Below are 15,720 nucleotides of genomic sequence, written 5' to 3' on the forward strand. Positions count from 1 at the left end.
TAAAACGTTCTATTTCCAGTATTTTTAAATCTTCCAAATCTGAATAAGATTTACACTTAAGTTTTAAATTTGCACGGTCGATCTGCCATAAAGTTTATCGTTAGATTTATTTTATAGTACATTTCACAGTCCATTTACTAACCCCACTCTATCTAGTAGTGAGCATGGCAGCTCCAGACGAGAAGGATAAGGTGCAAGTTAAGGAATTGGACGAGTGGATAGAGCAGCTGTACGAGAAGAAGCAGTTGGCGGAGAACCAAGTCAAAACTCTTTGTGAAAAGGTACACTTTGTGGGGTACATTTTGCTATTTTGGCAGTGTGTAATTAATTGAATTTGTGTGAAATTTCGGGGTGGTTTACTTTAACATGAGGAAAGGTTTAGATTATCAAAGTCTCGTGGTTGGATTATCTTTGACAATGCTGTTAGGTCATAGGGCCACGTCATTCTAACAGAACTAAACACGACCTGAAAATAAAGAGCTTAGTTGAACTTCTGGTTTGCACTAAAATTCGGAGTATTTGTGTATTTAAAATAAAAGATATTATCGTCAGGCAAAAGAAATTCTGACGAAGGAATCAAACGTACAAGAAGTCAAATGTCCTGTCACAGTGTGCGGAGACGTTCACGGTCAGTTCCACGACCTTCAGGAGCTTTTCCAGATCGGCGGAAACTCACCAGGTCAGTTTTACTTACTTTTATTTATTAGTTCGTTACCATGCAATAACTTTCCTTTGTTGAATTTGTTTTAATTTCTTCCCAACATTAATATACTTTTAAAATAACGACACTTATAATTTGAGTATTGGATATAAATTGGAAACATTATTTGAAAACGTATAAAACTTCCAAGATTTAAGTACAATCAGGAGACAATTAAAAAACTTTCATGCAAAAAATGAGTATTCATTAATCCTATGATTAATCAATTAATTAATCGTACTGCAGATACGAACTACCTGTTTATGGGAGACTACGTTGACCGAGGGTACTACTCAGTAGAAACAGTAACACTGCTTATGGCTCTGAAAGTAAGGTACAACTACAGGATCACCATGTTACGTGGTAACCACGAATCAAGACAAATCACTCAGGTTAGTTCTTCCCTTACCTTCCGGAATGTTCTTTCGTGATGCTGAGCATCGCTTTTATTAGATATTTGAGGTTATTTATAGTATTTTATTGAAAGCTTGTCATGTTAAATTATCAATTATGTGATCAATTTCGTGAAATCAACTTCAAACTTGTCTGTGTAAATCTGAACATGCTAGATTGACTCCAAATTAATACATTATTAATACTTATTGTACGTTTTTTTGTTGTTGATTTGCGTCAACATATTTTCATGTAACATGGCAATTAATATGCGATGATTTTAGTGGAATGCGGTGGTATGAAACGTGTTATGTGACCATATTTTCTGAAACAATTTAAGGTAACAACTGTAGCGAATTTACATTAAACTTTGCTCTCTATTTAGTATAATCACCACAAAAATGAATTATTGCTCGAACTTGTCATTAAACTGCCACACCCACGCACACCAAGATGATATAATGTGCGTAAATATAATGTCTATTAACACTGCATTGTATAAATTATGATTTAAGCACTTCCACTTTCTATTCAATCGGGATTATCATCGAATATTAAATATTTTACAATAATTTTACAATATAGTACTCTAAAATCATCTAAACCGTGACGCCAAGTCAAGCACAAGGCCTGCTCCCTTTATAGAAAGAGGGTATAAGTTTAAATGAGATTATTCCTAAAATGTAAAAAGGAAGCTATAAGTCCACGCACGTCGCACCCGACATGTCGTGGGATGACCAGAAAATTGGGATGATATTTGAATATCTTGTCAACTGCTATAACTGTATAAGATGTTCTATTTATAGATTCTGTCACTTCTTGGCACAAGTAATGGGTTAACTTAAATTATGTAGAATTGTGAGAATTATGCTGTTGCGAACGTATAGATGTGGATTCTGGAGGTGAGGTGAATTTCAGACACGTAAAAGCAACAATCAGCTTCCACTATTGACCAATAAAACCCCAGGAAAACTGTCACGTGATTAGGAGTTGTAAAGGTGTTGTTGTTGTTAAGTTATATTGATTAGGTATACTGATAAGCAGTAGATTGTATTACTATAAATTACCGTTAGGTGTTGTATGCTAAGTTGGTTCTATGGTGTGGAGTCTACACTGTGCCCAGAAAGTAATTACTACAAAATACAAACACTAAGCTTTCTAGTGTCTTGTTTCAACTGTCCTGTTAAGCATAACTAGCTTATAATGCATATTTATGTACGAAAAAGTGCATACACATTGACAATTATGTAAGCGGTCATAGCAATGCTTTGCACAGTTTACTGTTAAATATTGAGCAATGAAGAACGTGTTTTGAAAATCTTCAAAATAAAGTACCCAAACTGAACCAATTCTTAATTTTCAATGACTTGATTTGTCCAATTAGATTATATCTCTTTCTGATTGGCTAGCTCTGGCACGTGGTCTTTATCGAATACTTCCATTGGCCGGTTATAATGTATAGTTATAGCTTATCCTGCTATTAATTACCGTGGTATACAGTACTAAATTACCTCGACTTTATACATGAGCCATGACACGTACGCCGTACATATAGGTTTGTAATTCGGTAATCGCCGTCGGAATGTACTCGTGTACGTGTGTACGGCGTAAGTGTGTACAACTCAAGTGTGTACGTGTGTACGTGGTGTGCTTGGCAACCAAACCCCCTTTCTTAATAATCCAGTACATTACGAGATTTGCGGTTCTGACAGGTAGAGATTGCTTTTTATGGTTTAAACGTTTTCCAGATTCTAATGAGTTCGAAATGGAGACTGATTTACGTCCTAGTGAGTTCATTACAGTGTCAAAATCAAAATCAGATCATAGCTTATGTCATACCAATACGTAACAACTACGTACAACTACGTACCAATGCGTAACAAATAACGACCGGCTCAAATACCCCATCAGTAGTCACACCTAGCCTTGTTCGTGAATTTTAGATAAAATATTTTGATTTCGGTCCAAAAAAACAGTTCCCCACCCAATTTTTATTCAGTGTGTGAGAGGAAGGTGAACGCGTGAGCTGCATGTTTAGTAACAGTATTGTCCCACCAGAAACTAGCTATCAGATTACACAACTAGATATCACTCAACGCGATCTCCAAAGTGTGGGCGGTTCAGTTAGTCTGTACTGGCTGACGAGAGAACGACTTGGGTTGAAAAGCTACAAAAACAGGGGTGGAAGGATTATATTCAGGATCAAAATTAATGGGACTTTGAAAGAGCTCGAGGGGGCGGTAATTTTCTGTCCTGGGCATGCAAAACGGAAAGTTTCGCCTCTAATATCCGATTTCGGGTACGATTTTCAAGTTAACAATTTTTAATGCCTGCCTCATTATGCCATTGCTCAATTCTTGACAGAACTTCATCACTCTGAAATTCTAATAAATTTGAAACTAATGATGGAAATGGACATTTGTTTGATTCGACCGGTTATTTCTATGGTCCTCTTACCTCTGATAAACAAGCCGCCTCCAACTGTGATTAATATTTAAAGACACGTGACTCAATAAAAGCAGATGTGTGATAAAAATGCTTTCGTCAGTTCAGTGTCTCTGCGTCATATCCCCTCTGACGTAATGGCAGAGTTACTGCAATATATTTTCGCTTTTAAATCTTCCTGGGCCTAGCGCGCGCGAAAAAGCGCACTATTTTTCTGCCCAATTTTAATTAAACTGTTAGTTGTCAGTCAAATGTGTCACGTGACCAGTGCGCGCGCTTTGCTTATATTTTATCAGTACCTTACAATATGCCGCGCAGTTTACCTCTAAGTAGCTAGGGTATTGCATTGGCGGTTAATTTTGCCGCAAACTGGCCGGAGCATTGAATAAAATATTGATACTGCGAATTTCAATTGATGTCGGGTAGGTGAGTGTTTTGATTTCAGTGCATTGATTTAGAGCTGCTTACATTTCAAATATCCAACTCTTCGACTGTACATTAGTTTGATTGAAGGATATGGATTGGTTTATTTTGGTATCGGAGATTAAACTGTCCGGCGAAAAGTCTTATTAAGCTGATTTACTCTCTTTTCCAAAAAATAAGCAAATCAATAAATGAACATAAATTTGCAATCGGCACAAGAATCTAGTTAAATTAGTTATATTTCCTCTTGATATTTCGAACCAACATCGCAGCAACATCACTAACAACTCCCCACGCGTAATCACACTCGCTTGCTTCTTTCGTTACCTCTCCATTCACCTCCCCCTTCCTCAGAATATCTGCCCAACTAACAACAACTTCATACGCAAGGGCTCGGCAAATATCAGCACAGCGTCCGTTGTAAAACATCTCCGTCACCTCCTGCAGAGTTATGGTCCTTTTGAACACATTCAACTGATACATGTCCCCTGCAAACTTGTCGGACTCTGATCTGCCCTGTCCTTGACCCAGCACTAGAGTTCCACCCACAGAAAGCAGTCCTTTTGGATGCGGTCCCGTCACGGGCACCCACACCCCGTTTATATAATACTCTGCCCACCCAGACTTCCATATATAACACAGATGGTACCACTCATCCCGCATTATTTTCGCTTCAAAATGCAACGGATAAGCTACCCCAGACGCTACCATCACGTGAAAACCGGTGAGTTTGAGAAGGAGAGTGTTACGAGCACCAGGAACTTTGTAGCTGAACCAGGGCACGTTCTGATTTAACTGATTCTTTAGCCAGGTGCACACAGAGAACTCCCCCCTCACTGAACTAAGATCTGGATGCAACACTATGAAGTTGTCGGAGAAGGGTTCCCTAGGGAAGCGGAGCAAGTTTTTGGTACTGTCGGCCGTGCAGGGCGCTAGTAAAATGAATGTGAAAAAGAGTACGATCGAGATTTTCATTTTGTTCCTGAAATGAGCAAATGTTTCAAAAGCAAACATTAGAAAACTTCGAAAAACATTCTGTATTTCTGTATCTGCAGTTTAAGAAACTTAAGTTTCTAGTAAATACAATATGATGCCAGTCACCAACCGAAAAATCGATACAACAAACAACTGTTAGCTCAATAAGTAGTCATAAGACTGAATCAGGGCAGGAAAAGTCAAGGGCGTAAATATTCTTATCTACTCTTACAGCATAAAGTTACGTTCACTATCTGAAATGGTGTAGATAAAGTCTAAAGTCGTACCTGAACTGCTTGTACCGTACCTCATCACGTGTCGTAGCTAACCACCTCATCGACATTCGATAAAACAAAAAATAAATGGGATACGCCGCTGATAAAAACTAAATTTAGAATTATTGTCAGACTCAGGTCTATGTTGTGTCATATAATACTAGCGCAAAGCTTCCAAGCAGAAATGGAACTTCGTTGGCAGAGTATAACTTCATGTAAGTCATGGTCTATAACCAGCATACAACAGCCATACAAATTTTTTATCACGTATAAACTCAAAACATCACCGCGATCGGCACAGTTTCATTGGTGTAACGTTCACCACGATGGATTTGGTTACAAATGTAAGTCTTACAATACATACTCAGTAAAGCAATGTTGAAAAGCATAATTATAAGGAGAAAAACAAACCGTAGATTACTTTATGAAATTGTTTACAATATTCAATAATGATAATTATAATATTTATTTTACAGCATTCTCAATCTGCATAATAGCTAATTCGGATACCACTTAAACATTAGACTCGGTGCTATGACCATCTCGCCTTATGAAAGATCCACTTCTGTTTCACAGAATCATTACATTTCCACAGAATCACAATTTTCTTATCTAAGTCCAACTGAGCACACCTGTTCGTTGGAAAGTGTACTATTCTTTGACCAGGCTCGTCATAATAAAATGTTTGAGTTGCCCCGGGTTTTTGCCCAGGCTGCATTCTTGTATGGCAGCTATACGTTATCATTGGTCCACCATCTTCCTTTGCTCCACCCGCATCAAAACAAAACAAGTAGTTCCAAATCACGTGGATTTCACCAGTTTTTGCGAACCCAAGGAGATGTGGGTTGTGGAAAGGTGTTCTATCCAATTTACAATTTTTGTCCACAAATACTTTTTGGTTATCTGCTCTGATACAATATTTTCTGTCAGCCATTGATTGAGCTTCCCCTACTTGATGATATTTATGAAGGGAAAGAAATTGATAAAAATGAGGATCGGGGAATATGTTTTCCAGGTACCAGAAGTAGTCTCTTGTGCATTGTTCTGATACGTTGAACTGTGCGGCTATTATTCTAGATACGTCTCTTATCGCCTCAATATCATTATCATCGCTGTACACACTTTGTAAAAAGCTTGTTCTCTTTTCATCTGTTTCGATGAAATTCGTGATTTCCCCCACTGTTTCATATTGAAGATGTTTTCTCATATCTGGACTGTGAACTTTGTACCTATCCAGATTTCCATCTGGGCCATTCGTGTGAAGTATTTGTGAACATCTCGTCATCCACAGGCCTCCCCCGCAAGCCCAAGCCCTGATCGCTAACCGTGCATTTTCTGTTCCCCACAGCTCCTTAAAAACAATCTTCGGATACAGACGAATAAATGTGGATCTGTACGCTGCCAGGCCACCTCCTAAAACTGATGCAGTGGAGTAGGGTGCAGATTGATCATCAGCAGGCGGCCCTGCAACATAATATCTGAAGTAAGAGTACCCAGCCACAGCTTCTATGCCATATGCATTACATTCCTTTCGGTGGAGGGAATTGTATTCTTTTTCGTTGATCAAATGGAGGGTAGGAACAGCTATACCATCTGGTTTAGAGTTAAGTATTTCTAGCAGGGGCTCCAACCAAAGTTCAGAAACCTCCATATGAGAATCAAGAAGAACGACAACCTCACCTTCAGCTTGTTCTATTCCATATCGTCTACAAGAAGTTATCCCGACACTCTTTCTATTTCTCAGAATTTTGAGAGGTATGTTCAGATGGGAACTGTAGTTTCTGATTTCAGGTAAAGTATCAAAATCACTTCCATCATCTATCAAAATAATTTCATGAAGAAGATGTCTTGGTGTTCGTCTTACAATTGTAGTCAAGGTTCGTAGCAGAAGATAAATTAGCTCATTTCTCATACACATGACAACGCTAACAGAAACTGTGAATTTTGTGTCCAGATGTCTTAAACAGGAGACATGAGGCAGAGGTTTTCCCTGAGGCAACAATCCGTGGACACTCCCCCAATGTAAGGCAACATCTCGGTAATAAAACTGATTGAGAGAGTCTCGTTCGCCCGGAGGGAGATCTTCAGCTCGCTCTCTGTATTCTAGCTCTACCTGTTTTACATACTTCAGCTGGTGTCGCCATGACAAACCCTCACAACAAGATGTTGGTTTGTCATTTTGAGTTGAGAAAGAGCTCACGGGTCTGTTAGCAAAGAACTGGCGGGCTACAGTAAGTATTGCAAGAAAAAGAATTGTCAAACCAAAATTCTTCTTGATTACTTTTGACTTGATCGGCAGAGTCATGAACTTGAAACTTCTAGAAAATGATCGTATTACTATTAGAAGTAAAAACTCACATCTATTATCCCTTATTATACAAGATATATTACACGTGTTTAGACTTTAGATGCCAGAGGAGGAGAATTTCCACGGAAAAGAGACAACTAAATTATCAAACTTCTTCAAAGACATGACACGATAGGACAGTTTAAATATATCCCATGCCATCATACAATATTTACTCGATGTGGAGAATTTCCATGGAAAAGAGACGACTAAATTATCAAACTTCTTTAAAGTCGTGACACGATAAGAACAGTTAAATATATCCCATGCCATTACAAATTATTTACTCGATGTAACAGATTTCTAGCGTTCTTATTAGTTTAAGGTGGATCTTAGATACAAATTTTAACTAAGCACGCAAAACAAAAGGTGAAGCTTATTATATCATGATGAACGGTGAACACCCTACACACCCATACTGAACTCTCTGTCCTTTGATCTGACGATACGTGCTTTGATGAGGCCAATGTTTATAATCAAAAGGAGATGTAGCCTTGTGTTAAACTATTCCACCGCCTTTACGTATGCGCTTATAGTTTGAATTGTAAAAGTGGAAAGGTTTAGTTTCCTATGGCAAGTTCTACAAGCAGAGATAAGAGGTTAAACACAAGGGAATATTGTTATCTGTTGCTCATTTCGTGCCGGATTCCTTCATATTTCAATCTGTATATACATCGGTTAAAGATCTGACTGGTCTCAAAAATCACAATTAATCTTACTATATATAAAGCGAGACGATATAATATGTTTATCCGTACCATTTTATTGACACCATGGCATCAACTTTAGCACAACTTTTCGAAAAAACTTTTTTGACTGGTTCAAATGCTTTAATGGCCTTCAAATCAGCATGAAAAAATAAAAAATTGGCCAAGGAATAAGAATTTTAGTGCCCAAAATTTGGACCCCCAAGTGGTGTCAAAAACGCGAATTAAATAGGTAATAATTATTTTACTCTCTGGAGTCTTGACACCACTTTAGGGTTAGACGGGTTCCTGCTAGTAAGACGAATGTACTGATAACGTATCAAGAAAAGAATGGCGAAATGAACAGTTAACTCAACAATGATGCGTGTCTAACAACATTTAGTTTACAACTTCAATGTTTCCTGTGGTCCATGCTCTAAGAATGGGGGTGCACTTTTCTAAGTTATAATAATTTCTCATGAGGAATATTGAATGAGTAGTTGATAATTTACAAACAAAAGTACACCCATTAGTAAGTGTGCGTTTTTCTTTCAATTGTTCAGATAACTTCAATTGTTCAGATAACTCTATTTTATATTCATCTATTGCTGTACTCTGTAAAATTTGAAAAGTATTTAATAAAAAAAAAACTAGTTGTCATATTCATTTGAATTTAGAGCTCAGGGCGTCAGCAATCTTATTGAAGTGTTCAACTGCACAATTCGTGTACTGACTCGTGTACTTGTGTAGAAATTACCGTTCCACTAGACATGTTCCTCACAGAAATGTTAGAAACCACACATTAGCTCCCTACTATATACACTGTCAGAATACTAACGATCATTAGTTCGGTTCTTACACGTTGCATTTCATTGACAAAATATCGACGAATTGACATGATACTTTGGCGTTTCCGAGCATTTAAAAACAGCAAGAAACTTTTATTGCTCACTTTTCTAGTTATTTGTTCATCTCTGTATGGTCTTTACATAACGTTCCAACTGAAAGAAAATACCCTGTTTTCTGAAGAAACAAAACAGTTAAAGGGTATAAGACGAGCAGAATTCCGCTACAAGGAAACACTTAAAAAGCTGAGCGGTTCAGAATTAGATATTATCAGAAAGCGTTATTACCGAGATGTTGCCTTACATTGGGGGAGTGTCCACGGATTGTTGCCTCAGGGAAAACCTCTGCCTCATGTCTCCTGTTTAAGACATCTGGACACAAAATTCACAGTTTCTGTTAGCGTTGTCATGTGTATGAGAAATGAGCTAATTTATCTTCTGCTACGAACCTTGACTACAATTATAAGACGAACACCAAGACATCTTCTTCATGAAATTGTTTTGATAGACGATGGAAGTGATTTTGATACTTTACCTGAAATCAGAAACTACAGTTCCCATCTGAACATACCTCTCAAAATTCTGAGAAATAGAAAGAGTGTCGGGATAACTTCCTGTAGACGATATGGAATAGAACAAGCTGAAGGTGAGGTTGTCGTTCTTCTTGATTCTCATATGGAGGTTTCTGAACTTTGGTTGGAGCCCCTGCTAGAAATACTTAACTCTAAACCAGATGGTATAGCTGTTCCTATCCTCCATTTGATCAACGAAAAAGAATATAATTCCCTTCATCAGCAAGTTTGTAAAGCATATGGAATAGAAGCGGTTGGTGGATACTCATACTTCAGATATTACGAGGCAAAGCCCCCAGATGATGATCAATCTGCACCCTACTCCACTGCATCAGTTTTAGGAGGTGGCCTGGCAGCGTACAGATCCACATTTATTCGTCTGTATCCGAAGATTGTTTTTAAGGAGCTGTGGGGAACAGAAAATACGCGGTTAGCGATCAGGGCTTGGGCTTGCGGGGGAGGTCTTTGGATGACGAGATGTTCACAAGTACTTCACACGAATGGTCATGACGGAGATCTGGATAGGTACAAAGCTAAGAGTCCGGATATGACAAAGCATCTCCAATATGAAACAGTTGGGGATATATCAAACTTCATCAAAACGGAGAAAGAAAAGATGAGGTTCTTTCAAAGTATCTTCAAGGAAGATACAGAGATTGAGGAAGTTAAAGATGTTGCAAAAACAATCTCTACACAGTTTGACATATCAAAATGCTCCAAAGATTTTTATTGGTATCTGAAAAATATCTTTCCCAGCTCTCACTACCTCCAATTTATCTCAACCGACTACAGTATTGTTGGAGAAGTTCAATCAATGTTTGATAAAACCTACTGTGTCAAAGCTGCGAACAAGAAAGTATCAGTTGACAAGAACTGTAGGAACGACAAAACAGCCTTTTACGATACCCACTTGGTCGGGATCTCTAAAAAGGGGGACATACACATGACTTATTTCACGCTATTCTGCTTTGACCAGGAAGGAAAGACAGCTGAAGGCACTGCAGTAATGCTGCATATTTGTCATACCAGAAACTATGGCTATCCTAAAGCTGGAGCTACGCAGAACTTTGTTTACGAAGAGAAACGAATAGTGCATTTTCCCTCCAATAATTGTCTTCAGTTGGATGTTGTTAAGGGAAGTGTAGAGTTGTGGAAGTGTAATGATTCTCTGGAGCAGAAGTGGAATATTGTACCAGCGAGATGGACCCAACTTTAGTTAATAAAATGTTAAATGTATTTATATTTCTGTATTGTTTTATTTTTGTTATCTGAACTGCGATTATCAGTAATTTCTCCACATGTGGGTAAAAATGAAATATAGATAAAAATTTAGAAGCATCTTATCTATGGCTTTTAATTGGCGGTATCCAAGAAGCTCATAAACTTAGTGAGAGGAGAATGTAATATAGATACATTACATATATTGATTGGGTAGTGTCAATAAATTGCTTATGAGTAATGATCAATGTAATATAAGGCTTATCTACTGGCGAAGTGCAAAGAATATTTATATTTTAACGATAACTTTCTGTATGTAATCAAAGCTTTTAATGTGATGAACTCCATCGGGAAATTAAGTGCAATCCATCAAGTGTAAATTAGTCGGAATATTTGATTAGTTCGAATATTTGATTTCTCAATTTTAACTGAATCCTGCTAGGTATACGGATTCTACGACGAGTGTTTGAGAAAGTATGGTAACGCTAACGTCTGGAAATACTTCACTGACTTGTTCGACTTCCTACCCCTCACTGCCCTTGTAGACAACCAGGTATATATTCTTCAGTCCAATAATAATTCCCAATAATTGTTTCTACTCTTTTATCGACCGAAACTAATACATTTTGTAAATTCATCACTTTTTGGATATTTCGTTCTGCACGCTGGTCGGCTGGTTACTCACGGCTAGCACATTTATCAATTTATGCAATTTATCTTCTAAATACGTATCTCAGCGCGCTGTACTGACTTTACCCCCAGATATTTGCCCTGCACGGTGGACTGTCGCCCTCTATCGACACACTGGATCACATCAGGTTCCTGGATCGTCTCCAGGAGGTTCCCCACGAGGGACCCATGTGCGACCTGCTCTGGTCTGACCCAGATGACAGAGGTGAGTTATTTGGTGATCGTGTGGACAGTTTCTTCTGGGTTTAGAATTTTGAAACCCGGATTTAATCACCTATATTATACATGCTCCTGTGGTGTTGATTAAGATTATTTGATTACTTAAAGTGAGCGACAGATGGAAAATAAAATCTAACGAGTTGGTTTTCAATCTGACGACAGACAGTTGTATACGAGTATTCAGAGTTAACCTGACAGTAGAAATTGATTTAGTTTTATTTGGAGAGTTTTTCTCAATGCGACATTGATTTAGAGTTTATTCTAAGTTCTTCCAGCAGTAGACAATAAACATTGAATTAGAGTTTATTTAGATAACTTTCGACAATATACAATAGACATTGATTCAAAGTCCTTTAAGAGTTCTTCCGACAATCGACAATGATTTTGAATTCATTTACAATTCATCTGACAATAGACATTGATTTAGAGTTTATCGACGACGACGGAATGCTTGTACGACAAGGTATGACAGGAATGTGCAGATAAAAACTATGTCTTGATTATTGTGTATTACATGGTATCAAATAGCTGCTGTTGTGGACATATCTAATAAAACAACGTTAATAGATCATATCTTCATTTGTAAATATCATCTCTTGACAAGCGAATCTGTTAAATAACACCACTGGACAATTTTAAATAAAATACTCTAGTAAAATCAGTGTATGTTCCTAGAAATACCCTTCACGCTTTTCAACAGAAATACTAAACAGTTTTTTCCTAGATTTCCCTTCTAGAACAAGCTGATCCACTTTGACTTCCTTTACTATCCCTAATTTGTAACATTTCTTACTAAAAGGATCTATATATTATGTTTGAAGAAGCATGGTATTGGGTAAATACGGGAGACAATCATCTAAGATATGTTTACTCCTATCAGCAGACGGTATGTAGCTATTTGGTATATCTCCCATGCATATATCGCATAGTAGCTCCAACACAACTATCGCTTAAACGTTTATAATAGACTCTCCTGAAGATAGTGCAGTAGTACATGCTTAACATTATCAATTACTCCCGGTATATGCCGGTATAGCATGTATACTTTATGTGGCAGTTTTATTGTCATGTCGTGATCTAATGAGAACTATAGTGTGTGTACTATGTAGTATGTAGTATGTAGCTATTAGAGTTATATTTACAATAGAAACACTTCTGTAGAATTCTAATTTGTATTTCAAAATGTTATCCCTAAGCTAGAAGTTACAAAAAAATCAAAACGTTTGCAACCTACGTTGACTTTAGGGCGGCACTTGAAATTTGGACACGAGCCTTGAAGCACCCTGTAGTTAGGTCTACAGAAGCTATTGAAATAAAATAGTAGGGAGTAGATAACAGATATGAGATAGTTTGCTTCTCGTTGATAACAGGTTTAACTCTACCAACGTCAATCAGCGTGTCAAGAGAATGAACGTTTTGCTGACGTCACATAGCGTGAATGAGATCACAGAAATGTAAACTATCTCCAGTTTGCCTACATGAGGTGTAATGCCTACTATTACGTGTTATGTTTGATTTGGTATAATACCAGTTTTATAGTAAAATAAACGTATAGTTGATGAGTGCACTGCATATAAAAACGGCAGCGTTATTTATTTAAAATGTTACTTAGTGTATACAATATTAGTGTACGATTTGGGAAATGTACAGATGTAGGTAATGATTTGTAAAATGTGCGTGACCACCATGATGAATATATTATACGTGTGCAATGTGCATTGAATTGCTGTTACGTCTTCATGTAGGCTATGATCTAGTATATTTAACAAGCAGTAACATGTTCTTCTACCGACTTTATATTACAGATTACAGATTACAGATTACAGACTACGCTCACTGACTCACAGTCAACATAAACATTAATAAGCAAACTGACTTACAAATAACACACACAATTATAACAGTGCTCCGTGTCCAACATTCTCACTGTAAACCCTTCAGGTGGCTGGGGAATATCACCTCGTGGTGCTGGGTACACTTTCGGTCAGGATATCTCCGAGACTTTCAACCACACCAACGGTCTTACTCTCATCTCCAGAGCTCATCAGCTTGTCATGGAGGTTTGTTTATTATTTTCCTTGTTTTCTCGGATCCAGCGGTGAAAACTCCGAGATTGTTTTACCCTGGATGAGATTTATGCATATCTTTAAAATCACAACCCGCGTGTACTCCCCCGCGAAGCATTTATTCAAGAGCCAGGGGTTTATTGTATTCACAAACTTAAGTTCTACTGAAATTTTTATCTTGATATTACGTTAAGTCTTTAAGTCTCCTTGTATTTCAGGGTTACAATTGGTGTCATGATAAGAATGTGGTTACCATATTCAGTGCTCCAAACTACTGCTACCGCTGTGGCAACCAGGCCGCCATCATGGAACTTGACGACGGACTTAAATACAATTTGTAAGACTATTGGATAGATCACTATTTTTGTTAGAATTTAAGCATATTTCCAAACACTCTTATATTGCATTGTAGGAGTTAAAGTTACATTTTCAATTGAAGTTGCATATCGTTGGATCTCACAGCGATTAGGTCGACAAGCTTGAAACTGGCATATTAGTAGGTTTTTAGTTCCCCAGAAATCCATCATAGTGACCTGTTATTGATTTGTTCATGTGACCAGGAATCGTTTAGTAACTATAATTAACCATAATTAACCATTGTTAACAACATACCATTTCAGCCTGCAGTTTGACAGCGCGCCGCGCCGCGGAGAGCCCCAGGTTACTCGCCGTACGCCCGACTACTTCCTCTAATCGTCCTGACGAGAGCTCCTGCACTCTGTCCATGATGATGACTTCATACTTAATTAATTAACATTTAATTTGAATGATTTAGGAGACTGCCATGCCCCCTTAAATCTGTGTGTTCCGAGATTTATTTGCAAAGCCCGATCGACAGAACCGTATCTGCTATATGAGTATATCATGTGGACTCTTGATGAAAATTAACCAAGCCTCGGTTTTTTTCTGTGGCACTAGGAAACACATTCTAAAATAGGTTTGCAATTCTTTTGACAATATATTTTCCTACTTTTTTTCTTGTTGTCGGGTGGTAATAATTATATTACCGATTAAAATGCAATGACTATTCCTTCCTATCAAAATTTCACCAACGTATGAGAATTCATGCTGATGGATGTTGATTTACTGGTTTTTTCTTTTTTGCGATCATTAACTTCGTGCTCAGCGTCTTGTCTGTCTAGTAATCAGCCAAATCTTTCGGCTTGACAACTTTTGTTATTGCTATTAATTTAGTGTGAAAAGCTGTCATTAATCTCTATATAATTGATAAATTGATTTATAAAGTCGGTCCATTTTATAATCTTAAGGCCCACAAAGAGATTCACCTGAATAAAAACTCTTCATCCTTGTTACGGGCATTGAATTAATGTACTCTGTGTATATAATAATATTCTAATGGGAATTTTATGCACCGACGTATAATAATTATTTTGAGCCCATTGAGATAATGTTTTATTTGTTCTCAGTATTATACTAGACTGGTTAACAGCACAAATTTCATATAAATAGTTTAAGTACTGCTGGTAAATTGCTGAGCTGCTGAAGTTGGGACGATTCCGTGTTCATATCCATTCAGTCTTGTTTGGCTCTTACTATTATTCGCTCGCCCAAAAATTATCACGTGTCTTGGGTTTTCGACGGTTTTGCAGCCGAACAAAACGGTTTTACATAAACCCTAATCCCGACCCTAACCATAACCCCGAAGCAATCCATAACTCTAAGTCTAACCACAACCCGAGCCCTAACTCGAGCCCTTAACAATCGAATTCGTGTTTTACTAGCCTGTCAAGTTAAAACGTTCTCTATACTAGCAGGAACCCGTCTACCCTAAAGTGGTGTCAAGACTCGAGAGACTAAAATAATTATTACCTATTTAATTCCAGTTTTTGACACCACTTGGGAGTC

At 37.6% G+C, this 15,720-nt stretch overlaps 1 protein-coding gene across 1 annotated transcript; it reads left to right on the forward strand.

The window, feature by feature from the left end:
* The first annotated feature begins 155 nt into the window (after nucleotides 1-155).
* On the forward strand, nucleotides 156-15,263 carry LOC134818945 (serine/threonine-protein phosphatase 2A catalytic subunit beta isoform). Its single transcript, XM_063828680.1, has 8 exons — nucleotides 156-281; nucleotides 553-679; nucleotides 947-1,092; nucleotides 11,322-11,432; nucleotides 11,642-11,774; nucleotides 13,730-13,848; nucleotides 14,073-14,191; nucleotides 14,475-15,263. Exons 1-8 carry the CDS (start codon nucleotides 165-167, stop codon nucleotides 14,545-14,547), a joined length of 945 nt encoding a protein of 314 aa, XP_063684750.1. The 5' UTR covers nucleotides 156-164; the 3' UTR covers nucleotides 14,548-15,263.
* The last annotated feature ends 457 nt before the right edge of the window (nucleotides 15,264-15,720 follow it).

This window comes from Bolinopsis microptera, chromosome 7 (assembly GCF_026151205.1).
Source record: "Bolinopsis microptera isolate Bmic1 chromosome 7, MBARI_Bmic_1.0, whole genome shotgun sequence".
Classification (NCBI taxonomy): domain Eukaryota; kingdom Metazoa; phylum Ctenophora; class Tentaculata; order Lobata; family Bolinopsidae; genus Bolinopsis; species Bolinopsis microptera.